The sequence below is a fragment of the Podarcis liolepis genome (genome assembly GCF_965112155.1).
Source record: "Podarcis liolepis genome assembly, chromosome: 4".
Lineage (NCBI taxonomy): Eukaryota > Metazoa > Chordata > Lepidosauria > Squamata > Lacertidae > Podarcis > Podarcis liolepis.
In genome coordinates, this window is record NC_139558.1 from 84,319,049 (window position 1) to 84,333,101 (window position 14,053).

General features: G+C 45.1%; 1 protein-coding gene and 1 long non-coding RNA gene across 4 annotated transcripts in view; one reads left to right on the plus strand and one right to left on the minus strand.

The window, feature by feature from the left end:
- Positions 1-335: 335 nt before the first annotated feature.
- The window catches only part of EXPH5 (exophilin 5), a 53,930-nt gene continuing 40,212 nt past the window's right edge, over positions 336-14,053 (plus strand). Inside the window, exon 1 of one of the 2 annotated variants that reach the window (XM_083499176.1) lies at positions 336-524. Coding sequence is in view for 1 of the 2 variants with exons in the window: in XM_083499175.1 (XP_083355301.1) it covers positions 12,589-12,707 (119 nt within the window). In the remaining variant the exon portion in view is untranslated. Of the gene's footprint in view, positions 525-11,744; positions 12,708-14,053 lie in introns of those variants that run through there. The other variant, XM_083499175.1, reaches the window with a different exon arrangement.
- On the minus strand, positions 8,191-13,812 carry LOC310705429. Of its 2 annotated transcripts, none has more exons than XR_014525271.1 (2): positions 13,530-13,812; positions 8,191-9,353 (listed from the first exon to the last, which is right to left on the minus strand). It is a non-coding gene; the product is annotated as an uncharacterized lncRNA (long non-coding RNA). The 2 variants fall into 2 exon arrangements; XR_014525272.1 differs by lacking the exon at positions 13,530-13,812 and adding an exon at positions 12,473-12,574.

Here is a 14,053-nt window from a genome sequence, read left to right on the forward strand (position 1 = left end):
TCAAAAACTCATAAAGGCTCTCAGAGTGGCATGACATGACATTAATTGCAAATAAAACTTGAAAGAGCTGGTAGAAACTTAATGCATGATGCTGAAAAAGCTGGACTAACCTGAAATGAACGTCTACCTTCTGCTTCTTAAATATTCTCTTAAGAAACAACAACAGACTCCAGTGGCACTTTATCGAAACACAGATCTGTTTCCTTAATCATATTTTCCACAGTAGCAGAAGCCAAACCCATTGATTCATCTCCTAATTGCCATTCTTACGATGACCTACTTTTGCATTGTCTTAGGGTGTTGCTCCACCCCGTTCTTTCTCTCCCATGTCTCTTAATACTTCCTGTTTGTCAGTCTGTTTAATTCAATAGTTTCAGCTTTTAAACCATGCCAAGAAGAGCTGAATATTGATGGCAGACGTACTGCACTACGGATATCTATCTGATGGGGAAAGCAGTACAGAGAAGACCCAGCTTGACTTCTGCAATTTGATTTCTGGATCTTCATGAAAGACATGGAGAAAGGTTTGTTCTAGTTCCTTTTCTAATGTATCCCCCAGAATCTAAGAAGCTGGGTTAAGACTTGATAAGTACTAGATAGTAAGAATATTTGCTTTGTAGGTTGAGGAGCCACTAGCTGATTATAGGAAAATAAAAGTCAGACCCTAAAATAAATCCATTGGAAGTTTCAAAAATGGTGATAATCGTATTCTTGCAGCCAGGAGGTTCAGCAATTGTAATTAAGTCTCCTCCTTGGAGCGACACTTAAATATTATGCTGACATTTCAGCTGATATATATATATGAACCTGCTTTGTACTGAGTCATTAATCTATTTAGCCCAGGATGATCTGATTAGGCCCAGCTCTCCAGGTTGTTAAGAATGCATATTTCCTGGCCTTCCCTAAAATGTTTTGAGTAGCAATCCTAAGAACTGAATGGGGTCTTTTAGATGCCAAATATGCATTCAGCCACTGAGCTATGCCTCCCCCTCCAAAACGTGCCTTAGCTGTAGCAAATATTATCTACATTATTTTCCCTTCGGTGTTTGACCAGCAGCCCACATTGGTTTGTTCCCAGATGCCATTCAGGATTTTGTGGTTAAGCAACCGCATTGGCTGGTGTGGTTAATTTAGCAATTGTTCTTCATGCTTTGCAACCTGATGGCAATTAGAGGTCTTGAAATTATATGGTATTCTCTGAAGAGGGCTCGGATCATTAAATCTCATGGCCTTTCCTAGTCTTCTTCTTCTCTGGTTGGTCACTACCGCACAATTAATATATTTAGGCTACCTATGCTAGTTTCTAATACAATGGAAAATGTCATGACTGGATGGATGGATGGCAGTACCTTGAACCAGAAGTTGCAAGTTTACCTGTTTAAAAAGTAAAGCCGTCCTGGGTGCATTAAACAAGAATGAATTGATCTTTACTGCCATAGCGCTGGCTGTGTGTCTTTTACATTAGTTCCTTTGATACTGTCAAATATATGATACCAAAATGCAGTGTATTTTAATTGTTTTGGAGACTGAGCAGTTGGATTTGCAGTTTCAGATTTAAATAAATGAAGTAAGCGCTGCTTACGGCCATCCAATTTTTCGGTACAGCACAGCATTTGGTCTGGTCATTTGTTCTTTGCTACAGTTTCAGGGAATTTGGTTGTTTTGAATCGTTCCATGTGTGAATATATAAACAACAATCTTACATCCATGCCACCAATCAACCCACGTTAGGGAAGGGTTTGCCGGAGTATGCAAAACGGAAGTGTGTGGTTAGCTGCAATATTGAAAGGCAAGGAGTGTATAAGTAATGTGCTAGTTTGTCCATGAAAGCTGATAATGATGCATAGAAACCCAGGAACATCAGGGTAATACTGAGTACATGCATGATCCAAGCCAATAGACATTTCTGAAAAAATGAAATGAAAGGTGGCAGAGCACATACTATGCTCAGCATCCCCAGTTGCTGATCAGGTACCAAGCAAAGCTAGTGACAGCTTTTGCAGGAGACCTGGCAAAGCTACTACCAGCTAGACTACAGCAGACGAAGGCAACATTGTCCTAGATTAGGCTAGCTAGGTGGGGAAAAGAGAACAGGGCTCCTGTACCTTTAGCAGCATAGATCCTGCGTTTTTCCTCATCAGTTGACACTTGTTCAAAATAGAGTTGATTGGAATAGGAGGAAGGGAGACAGGAAACCAACTCTTAAAACATGCCAGTTAACACCCAACCCCCAAACCAGTTCTTCATCATGGAAAATTTAGGGTTGCATCCAGTTTCAGTCATATTCAGAGGAGACCCAATGAAATTAATGGACACTGCTTAGTTCCACTAATTTCAGTGTATTTACCCTGAGTAGAACTTAATTGGATCTAACCAGTAATTTAAAAGAAGCTCATGTTTGGAAACAGAGACACAGCTCCTGGGAAAGGTAAATTTACTCTCAGGGAAAACATATTGGGTTCCATCCAGAACTAGGATGGCAACTAAGATTCACTTATCTGGGAGCAAACTTCATTCAATGACGCTTTGGAGAAAACTTGTATAGGATTGTGCTGTAACTTAGTTGGATTTTGGCTACAGTCCTAACCTCCGGGCAACAGGGGTGAGCTTGATGGAGCTATATAGCCCTGTCACTTACACCAGCCAGATCAGAACGTGCGGAGCAAAAAAATGCCCATTTACTGTGCCAACTCCCAGAACAGACCCATTGTCATTTGCTTTGGGTTTTGCTGCTGGCAGTAGCTTTTGCACCCCCTCCCTTCCCCATCTGTGTGGGCCCATTGGGGTGCTCCTCACCAGCAGGGCTTCCTTGTGATGGCACAGCCAGGCAAGGCTGGGCAGAGGGACACCCTCACTCCATCTGTATGGTGGATCAGGGTTTGGAAGGCTTTGCCAGGTCTCGTTGGAGTCAGTGGGACAGCTTAGTCATAACAATTTAGTTCCCACCAAATAAATGGAATTCAGTTGCGGTGGAATCTTATCCATGTGATGCAATGCACGTCCTAGACAGCTGCCTGGAAACTGTAATTAGCTGGATTCAAGGACCAATAAACAGATATTGAATCCTGATAACACAAGAGCATACAAGAATTGGTAGTTCCCATGTCCAGAAATGAGGTAGGCCATCTGTTAATGGCTGGGTTGCACGGCCACTAAAGAAACGGGTGGAACGTGAGAGTACAGTTAGATCCAACCTTGTCACTGGGAGGCTCAGTGGCACAGTGTGTCTTTCGTTGGCTTTGGTTGGCCCTCAAGCTATGACCATTCCTGGACAGGGTGAACCTAGCCACAGTACTCCATACTCTGGAAACCTGACTCGAATACCATACTGTGCTGTATCTAGATCTGCCCTTGAAGATGACCCAGAAACTGCAGCTAGTGCAGAATACTGTGGCTAGGTTGCTAAGAGGAATCTATAACACCAGTTCTAAAGCAACTATGTTGGTTCCCAATACTGTATACTTCCAGTCCAACTCCAAGCTGTTAGTTGTTGTTGTTTAGTCGTGTCTGACTCTTCGTGACCCCATGGACCAGAGCACGCCAGGCACTCCTGTCTTCCACTGCCTCCCACAGTTTGGTCAAACTCATGCTGGTAGCTTCGAGAACACTGTCCAACCATCTTGTCCTCTGGCATCTCCTTCTGCCCTCAGTCTTTCTGCCCCTTCATGGATCACTGCCTTGCTGGGGCGAAGGGGCTTAAATAACTCAGAGAAGCTGTGCAGGGCCACCCAAGATGGACAGGTCATAGTGGAGAGTTTTGATCAAACGTGATCCACCTGGAGCAGGAACCGGCAAGCCACTCCAGTCTCCCTGCCAAGAAAACTCCATGGACAAAGACAACAGGCATATAAAAGCTGTTAGTAATAACCTATAAAGTCCTAAAGTCTAAATGACTTGGGAACTTGATATTTGAGGGAGCATGTCTTCCTCTGTTGTCCTGCCCAGCCATTACATGACAATGAGAAAGAGGGTCTTCTTTGCTGTGGTGTCGCAGCTCTGAAATGCCCGCCCCTTGGATGCCCGCCTGGTGCCTGTGGTGAGTTCATTTCAATGCCAGGCTAAGTCCTGGTTGTTTACTCAGGCAATGGGGCTTGTTGACTACAGTGTAGTATTGCTTTATCTGTTCAGCACATTTAGGGCTTTATCCCGGATTAATTATGACCGCAAAGCAGTATTTATGTGCTCAATTGTTGCTTCATACAATATGTATCCTGCCCTGAGATCAACTGATAAAGGGCAGGTTAGTACAATTTAAACGAAGAAATAAATTAGTGCCTACTCAAAAGTAAGCCCCGTGGAGTTCAGTGTGGTTGCAGTCTTAAGCTGAAATCCTGCACTCACTCATCTGGGTTTAATTAACTCAATGGAACTTATTGTTCAACAGATATATGTAGGCTTACAATTAAGTGCCAGCAGGAATATCGCCTTAGCCTGAACCAACCCATTGTTTTGGGTTCCTGTTTCTTCAGTACATTCCAGTTTTGAGCCTATTACACAACTATTTTTTTTACCTCCTTTGACAAGGTGCAAATTATGGTTGTGCCTCACTAACAGAGAGCAAGAGCTGCAAAAAGATGCAAACCAGTAATGTAAAAAAAGTGGTGCAGAAGAAAGTTGAATGATAAGAGGCGAGAACCTATTTAAGTCAGTCCCTCTTCCCAGGGAACCCTGGGAATCGTAGTTCTGTAGAGGAGGTAGTGATTTCTTTCAGATAATCTCAGCACCCTTACCAGACTGTTCTGGTTCATTTACCAGAAATAATGCATTTAGTGTTAACTCTGGAAGTGTATATTCCGTTCTGACCAAACGAAGACTCCTACAGCAAAATATACATCCGAAGGCTTAGTTTACTCACTACTAATGTATACCAAGGATTTCTTAAATATTTGCCTTTCTGGTAGTCAGCAGTCATAGGTGGCCCACGTCAAATATTTATAATTGCTGGTAACAGGACTGCATTGCCAGACTTGGCACGGGAAAGCTATCACATTTTATTCTTGCTCACTTGATCTTTCTCCTGCAGAAGATCTACATCCGTTCAAATGTCCTTCTTGCACTATGGGGATTGGCAGTAAATATAATATTATAATGATCCATGGCTCTATTGTGGCTCTGGCCAGGGTAAAACTGAGAGGACAAATTCCTGACTTCTTGTTGTTGTTTAGTCGTTTAGTCGTGTCCGACTCTTCGTGACCCCATGGACCAGAGCACGCTAGGCACTCCTGTCTTCCACTGCCTCCCACAGTTTGGTCAAACTTCAAGAACACTGTCCAACCATCTCATCCTCTGTCATCCCCTTCTCCTTGTGCCCTCCATCTTTCCCAGCATCAGGGTCTTTTCCAGGGAGTCTTCTCTTCTCATAAGGTGGCCAAAGTACCGGTATTGGAGCCTCAGCTTCACGCTCTGTCCTTCCAGTGAGCACTCAGGGCTGATTTCCTTCAGAATGGAGAGGTTTGATCTTCTTGCAGTCCATGGGACTCTCAAGAGTCTCCTCCAGCATCATAATTCAAAAGCATCAATTCTTCGGCGATCAGCCTTTATGGTCCAGCTCTCACTTCCATACATCACTGCTGGGAAAACCATAGCTTTAATTATATGGACCTTTGTCGGCAAGGTGATGTCTCTGCTTTCAGAACTCAGAACTAAAAGACAATGAGCTGGTTTGTACAATACCCTAAATTAAATCTTAGCAAACATGTGGGATCTTGAAGAGGAGCTTGCAGCCATTTTTCTCCTTCCCATGCTGAGAGCTGAACCACAAATCTCAGTTCAGATAACACACTGCCAAACCTTGGCTTAGCACAGCGCAGCATGGCAGCAAATACTACCAGGTAGCAAAATGGCTTCAAACTCCTCTTCGGAAGCCTGCAAGGTTTGGCTCAAAATGTTGTGGGAACTGGGCCAATATAAAAGTCAGGACAAAAACCTTGAAATTTTACTTAAAATATCATTATATACCAATCTTTGCTTCTAAACACAATGATTATAATTGCATTTAGCAGCTAATTTTTGTATACTGTGCAAAGATGCATTTTATTAAAAAGATTTCCAGCATTTTATACCATTTTGCAATTATTTGCCAAGTAATAAATCCAAATTAGTGTTGCTAATTTTTAAGGACTCTGTGCACACCTGATAGCTTTAACCTGCATGCTAAACAAAAATTAGAAGGTAGCTTGATATTAAGTGTCACGGTATTCTAAACTGTGGTACCAAATTTTAAATGGGGAAAAAAATCATTTCATTTCAAAAGCAATGGCTACAATACATTCAAAACAAAGTGTGAATGTGGGTGGGTACCATATAAGTGTGGGTTTTTTAAGGATTTTAAACGCATTCAGCTAGACAGAGTGATAATTCTTCTTTCAGACCTTCCTGCCCAATATGCAAAAGTTGGGAGTCAAGCCAGAATGGACAGCAGGATTGGCCAGTGCATGTTTTCTGAGAGTACATAGAGGCAAACACCTACACAGAACTCAGCTGGGAGCACAAACTGTTTTCTGTTAATAGTGGGAGTTATAATTATTGTGACTTTAGGAATAATAATTATCAGATGTGAAGTTACTGACATCCTCTACCCACCTTCCTGGTCGGCCTCTCCCCCAGGTTCCATTGCAATGTTTACATTCATAAGATATGAGAGGATACATACAAATGGATTTTTTCCTGGTTGGAGTAATGATTGGACCAGCTCTTGGCTGTGTTGCATTTCATACATCATTGTCGTCATACACCCCATTAATTTATTTTTCCACAATGCTGTTTTTATCTACCTCGTGATACAGCAGATCAGAATGCTCTTCAGAGGGCATCATTTTTTTAATGACCTACATTTCAACTCTGCCTTTTGTGATTTGGCATCAACAAAGGCTGGGACCTGCTGAAACTTTGCCCTTCCCTGGAATTCCAATTGCCTTCGGACATTTTAGATCATATTGGCTAAACTTTTTTTTAGGGCAAGGGCTGTTTATCCATGGACAAGCTGATATAGCTCAGTTGGTAGAGCATGAGACTCTGAATCTCAGGGTTGTGGGTACGAGCCCCACCTTGGACAACAAAAATCCAGTCCATTCCAGCTGTTCCACCAAGTATATGGGGGTTAGTGAGGGTTCTATCATACTTTATAGCTCAGGAGCAGGGACCTGAATCTGGCCAACACCATCAATTTCTCAACCAGTCACCTCCAGGCTTGACTACTGTAATTTGCTCTACGCGGGGCTGCCCTTGAAGCTGTCCCAGAAACTCCAGCGGGTGCAGAATGCTGCAGTGAGGCTCCTCACGGGGTCTCTGCCATGGGAGCATATTCACCCAGTGCTTTTCCAGCTGCACTGGCTCCCGGTGAAGTACAGGGTCAGATTTAAGGTGCTGGTTTTGACCTTTAAAGCCCTTCACGGCCTAGGACCCTCGTACCTACGGGACCGCCTCTCCTGGTATGCCCCACGGAGGACCTTAAGGTCCATAAATAGCAACACCCTAGTGCTCCCGGGCCCTAAGGAAGTTAGATTAGCTTCACCCAGAGCCAGGGCCTTTTCAACACTGGCTCCGGCCTGGTGGAACGCTCTGTCTCATGAGACCAGGGCCCTGCAGGATCTGATTTCTTTCCGCAGGGCCTGTAAGACAGAGTTGTTCCACCTGGCCCTTGGCTTGGAGTCAATTTGATTCCCTCCCCCTCTTTCTTTTTGCTTTTCCTCCTGTGATGGGGCTGCATTTTAATTGTTTTAATGTTGTATTTTAATATTGTTTTTAAGTTGTATTCATTCAACTAATTTTTATTATTGGTTGTTAGCCGCCCTGAGCCCAGCCTTGGCTGGGAAGGGTGGGGTATAAATAAAATTTATTATTATTATTATCCCCACTCACTCCAATACAGACCTTCTCATATTGAGAAGGGGATTTCTAAGCGGGTTTGGCTGAGTATGTTTCGAGGCCTTCCCAGGAAGCCTGTTAATGCAGGAAGGTGAGGATGGGTCAGGCAGGGAGAGAGACATGTTCGAGGTGGGGCATATGCAACCTCGTAGCCCCTCTGTCCTGCCCCTATGTTTTATTTGAAAACAAGAATAGGGCTAGTGAGGTATTACTACATGCTCTCCCCTGGCATGGGCTAGGAATGGGGGAATGGGGGGAAGTCCATATAAATTCATTCCAATTCACAGCACACCAATGCTTTGCATTTACATCCACACCACAGAGTGATTTTCTCCCTTCTAATTTAATGCATGGGTTTAATTAAACTTGCCTGGCAGAATACCTGCTAATCTTCGCAGTTATCTCATATAGCAATTAATTCAAACAGGAACAGACTTGATCCTACAGTTCTTCAGCGCCTCTGGGCTAATTGCTGCAAGATCCTGCCGATTATTTTGGAACACTTTCCTGTACTCTGCCTTAATTTTTTTAAACATACCTTCCAGCTTTTTTTTTTTTTAAAAAAACCCCAACAACTTTGAAAACACTCGTTGAGAATGAGGGGGTTTTAAGTCTCCCACGCTATAGCACTGTATCTGAACGTGCAAGCAACGTAACAAAGTGGTAGCTGAAGAACTTCTCACATTCATTAAAACTATATGTGTCAGCAGGACCTGCCACCAGCAACATTAAATTATGGCTGTGGTAACCATCCCAGTCAGGCTCCCCCCCCTTCTTTTTGGCCAGGTGCAGAGACTTTATGCATGACACACAAAAGAGCATCTTTGTTGCTTGACAGAAGACAAGCGAAATCAAAATGACCACTCATGTTTATGTGTCTAAATGAGTCTGGGAAATATATCCCAACATGTTAGTCAGCTTGGGTTTTTTTTTGGGGGGGGGTTAAAAGCAGAAGTCCTTAAGGAATACTGTCTCTGGATGAATAAGTTTCACTGCGGGGCATCAGAGGAGATGGCATTTTTAAAATGACAATCCTGCAGTTCATGAACCACTTCAAAGCAAGCTGGGAACAGCCTCTGAAGCCAGTGTGGTGTAGAGGTTAAGAGTGGTGGACTCATAATCTGGTGAACCAGGTTTGCGTCTTCGCTCCTCTACATGCAGCTGCTGGGTGACCTTGGGCCAGTCACACTTCTCTGAAGTCTCTCAGCCCCACTCACCTCACAGAGTGCTTGTTGTGGGGGAGGAAGGGAAAGGAGAATGTTAGCCGCTTTGAGACTCCTTTGGGTAGTGATAAAGCAGGATATCAAATCCAAACTCCTCCTTCTCCTCCTCTGTAGGAGCAGGACCTTGGAAAAACCATTTCACTTCATCATGCTTACCCAAACCAAGATGCTAAGCCAGCGATTGATGCCAGAGAATGATTCCAGCAATACAACCACCAAAGGGAAGAGTCATTTGCCAGCTGCGTTATTCGTTACCTGAGATGCCTGTCAATAAAAAAATGATTTGGTTATGGGATAACAAGTTGAGCTCTCAAAGCAAATTCAAATCCTGAAAACTACCAACATTGTTTTATCTAGTTCAGTGGTAGTTCCAAGCAGGGAAACACAGACAGGAGAGAATGTTGATGGAGAGTGATCTTGATGTGCTCAGCTGTACGCACAGGAGGCCTCTGCAGAAGAGATGGGGAATTTTTGGTCCTATAGATGCTGATGCAACTCCCAACTCCCATTGGCTGTAGCCAGCAAGACCACCAATCGGATATTTTAAATTTATTGAGTAACAATAAACACTGCTTGATGCTTAAAAAAAAACCTCAAGAGTTAATAAAAAGAGCTTTTTAAATGATTTTTTTAAAGGAAATCACAGTTGTTGAGCTTTTCTTGGAAAACCACAGGGGTAAAAATACCCCATATATTCAGCTGAGAGGGGGGCAGAACCTCAGATAATTGAGTATTTTTTAATGTGGATCTTCCCCCCTGCTCCCCCCCTTGGCTACACCCATGCTGGGTAGGCTTGTTTAAACAAAAATGTTTTTAGCAGGTACTGAAAGTGATCTCATGGGTTAACTGGTCCCAAGTTGTTAAAGGCTTTATACGCTAATATATACCTTGATCTTGGCCTAGTAGCAAATGGGCAATCAGTGCAGATATCTGAACACAGGTATTATAACGCTATCGAGGGACTCAGCTACATTGGCAAAGAAAGAACGCTTTATATGCGTTGTTTATGCATTCTTACACTGTGACACCAGATGGCGCTGTGGAGTTCCGTTCTGCCAACCTGATTTCTCATACAAAGTTTGCAACACATTTAACTGAAACGCTTCTTTGATGTGTCCTAGATCCAGCCAAGGTCTGACTTTTGTTAGCAATTGTGCTACACCATTCAGCAGCGTCTGCATCAAGCGCTAGGGAAGCATCCCCCCAAAAGCACATTGCATGTACCCCATTGCAGCTTTAAAGACGTACTACTGAATGCACACAAGCCAGGGGCGAAGCTAAGGGGATACCCTTTCTGATGCGCTTGTATTGGGACTGGTTAGAATGGAAGGAAAAGAGCTCAGCAGTAGATGGCTCCAGAGTCGACAGCAGGTATGGCCAAGGGGGTCAATGAATTATAGGTTTGTCCCCATCCTCCTCTTTGCTGAATTCTACAAGATTGAGGAAGAGGAAGCCGAGAGGCGGCGTCACTCCCTGGGCTGATTGCAAGTAGACAGGCAAGGCAGGTGAGGGCAGGCTGAGGTTGGGGCAGTGCCCATAAGTCCTTAATTAGCCTGCCTCCACTTCTTACATTATCTGCAGTCTGAAAGTGAGGCAAGGCATGTGCCTGTACGCAAATGCAGATTTAGGGTAGAGCGACCAGTTCCGCCGCCCTGGGCGCCGGGCCTAGAAACCACCGCAGGGCATCGCAACTATGACTTAGTGAATTGAGCAGAACAGAAGGAGCGAAGGGTGCCAAATTTTGGCTTCGTACAAGGCACCACTGACATCTGAAAGGCCAACGTCCGTCCCTGGCAAGTTATATACCCTTACTTCCTTAGTACACACAAGGGACCACTACAAGGGACATGGGTGGAGCTGTGGTCCAAACCACTGAGCCTCTTGGGCTTGCCGATCGGAAGGTCGGCGGTTTGAACCTGCGCGATGGTGGCAAGCTCCCGTTGCTCTGTCCCAGCTGCTGCCAACCTAGCAGTTCAGAAGCATACCAGTGCAAGTAGATAAATAGGTACTACTGTGGTGGGAAGTTAAACGGCGTTTCTGTGCACTCTGGCACTCATCACGGTGCCCCGTTGCGCCAGAAGTGGAAAGCTGTCTGCGGTCAAACACCATCTCCCTTGCCTGAAGTGAGATGAGTGTTGCACCCCATAGTCGCCTTTGACTGGACTTAACCATCCAGGGGTCCTTTCCCTTTCCCTACACACACTTTTCTCTCAACATTACAGTGTCTTCTGTTCATTTGCAGCTGCACAATGATGAAAAAAGAAAGGGGGAAGAAGCAAGTGCATGGCTTCAGTTACTAATTGGACCTGCTTCTGGTGGACAAATGGTACTGTAGTTTGGAAGCTGGATCTGGGAAAGTGGGTTTGGGGGCGGAAACAGACCCATTGAAATCATAAACTGTGCAAGGCAAATGGAAACATTCAGCAAGGCTATGTGGGACGTCCCCACAAAAGAACACCATGTGTGGGGAATGGAGTCCTGAACAGCAGCAATTTGTGCTGCAACCTTTTGTTGCAGGTCTTGTTTGCAAATAAAGGATGCAGATGGGACCCGCAACCAAAGGTTTCAATGCATCTCTATTCCCTAATACAGATGCTCCTGTTCAGGTTTCCAGCCAGACACTCCTTCCTGCAAGCTTACAAACTTATCTAGAAATCCATTCCTGATGGTGAGGAGCAGAGTGCTTTCAACCCAATAGGTGCTGGGCCACCTGAGTTTGCCTACTGCCTTATCCATGACAACTAATATTATAACACTGTACTGTATCCAAAAAAGCTAAATGTGAGCAGGGCTGACCAGTGCAGCCTTTGTCGACCACGTGCCTTCCAGACGTTTCGGACTACAACTCCCATCAGCCCCTGCAGTCCTAAACATCTGGAGAGCAGGAGGTTGGCAAGGCCTGTGCACAGCCTCCATTCTTTGGATAGCTTTATGCCCTGGCTACCTCACAGCTTGATAACTTTTGCTGGCTCTGGCCAAAGCAAATATTTCCATCCCTGCTCCAAGACTTGAAAAGCAAATATTTAGCCAGAATGAAGCGCGGCCTGCTCTTTGCCTCTCTCAGTCTCTTCCCGTGTATGGACGGGAGCTGAAGTTCCCAACTACTGTACACTCCCCAGAACAACCCCTCAGCCGCCTTGGGGAAGGGAGAGCCCGCCTCCCTGCAAACAAGGGATTGGCACGCTCCCTCCCTTCGGCCCCGGGCGGCCTCGCCTGGATTAGCCGAGCGGGGAAGGCAGTCACCCGGAGGCGCCGCGGGAGCCTCTCCCGGAGGTGTGCGCGCCGCGCGCCTCGCACCTGCGCGCCGCCCCGTCGCGGCAACCTGTTTCGCTTCGCCCCGTCCGAAGGCAGGAAGGGAGCCGCTGCCGGCGCGGGAGCCTCACCTGGCCGGCGAGGCGGGGGCTTGCCAGGGGTTTGGTGTGGGGGGCGATGCTGTGGGCGCATTGCAGGCGGATCAGGGTCATCTACCCCGGCTGACCTCCGCAGAGCCGAATCCACGATGAACAGGGAGCCTCGCCGGGTAGATCTCAGCTTCTTGAATGAGGAAGAAGCCAAGCAGATCTTCCGAGTGCTGGAGCGGGACTCGCAGCTCAAAAGGGCCGAGAAGGAGAGGATCAGGTACAGCCAGGTCCCTTTAGTGCTGCCCCTCTGGGTGGGGGGCACCTAAGTTCTGGGAACCAGCTAAACCCGCGGGGTGATGGAGTCCCTTTTAGGAGGACACGTGGAGATGTTGTCTAGACCTTGTAATATGGGTGCTAATGACTCTTTCAATCTTCCCTTGATCCCAAGCTAGTTGATCTAACTTTTTATTGTGCACCCTGGAGCTATGGTGTTTTCCTCTGTTGCTGCTGCTGCTTTACGACCCAATCCTGCATGCATTTATTGGGGCTTTTAGTGGGAGGTGATTTTCATGTCCGCAATAAATTTCCTTCACAAGAGTGGTGCCAAGCTAGACTCTGCACTTCTTGACCTTGAAGCGCTACGCCTGAGTTTTAAAATGTCTGGCGAGCTGGAAGTATACTTGTTGAATGTTTTGAGGAGGCAGGAGGCAGTTTGCACATGCTCCAAGAAAACAGTTTTTTATTTTGAATTATTAAGGTCGCTAGGTTCAGAGCTAGGCCCCAGAATTCAAAAGAAGCCACAAGGCTGACCTCAGAGGAATCTTGGTTCACATTGTGTTACTTATATTTCAGCCAAAAGCTATCAAAGCAGTGTGTTGTAATATAAAATGAGAGAAATTGCAAAAGATACAGACTTTAAAAACAATTTAAAAATACACTTTGGGGGAAACTTTCTTAAACAATAAAGAGTCTGGTGGGGTGTTATGACATGACATTAAAAAAGAAAGAGCTGAATATTTTTCTTCTGTGAGCTGGATAAAACAGGGCATTTATTAGAATGAACTTTTGATATTTAGGCTGCCATCATGCACCTGCTTACCTGGAAAGAAGTCCCATTGAACTTGATGAGGCTTACTTCTGAGTAGACATGTATAGGATTGCACCTTTGGGCTTCTTTCCAGGTAAACTTGTGTAGGATTGCGCAAATAAATGTTCCTTTTTTGTTGTCTGTAGACTCTACCATATTTACAGCATCCACACACTGCAAGAAGTTCTTGCCATTCCTGTTAAAAAAAGCCTTACGCTTGGCTCCCATGTGATGACATGGGTTTTGATGCTTGCTTCAGCGCTTTCAGCCCATAATGAGCCAGCTGTGTGCATAGGCTGGCATGCAGAGGCTTTGGTGTTGGCATGCCACCACAGATCAACCTCATCGTCAATGCCAAAGCCAAATCTTGTGCATGCAGGTGAATAAGTAAGCCTGCCTTAATGCAGATAGAAGTTAGCAAAGGCTTTCCATTCAATCTCATGTGCTGAACCCATTAGGAGAATCGACCTACACAGTGCAATCCTGTACGTTTCTACTCAGAAGTAAGTTTCATGGGGTTTACTTTTGGGTAAGTG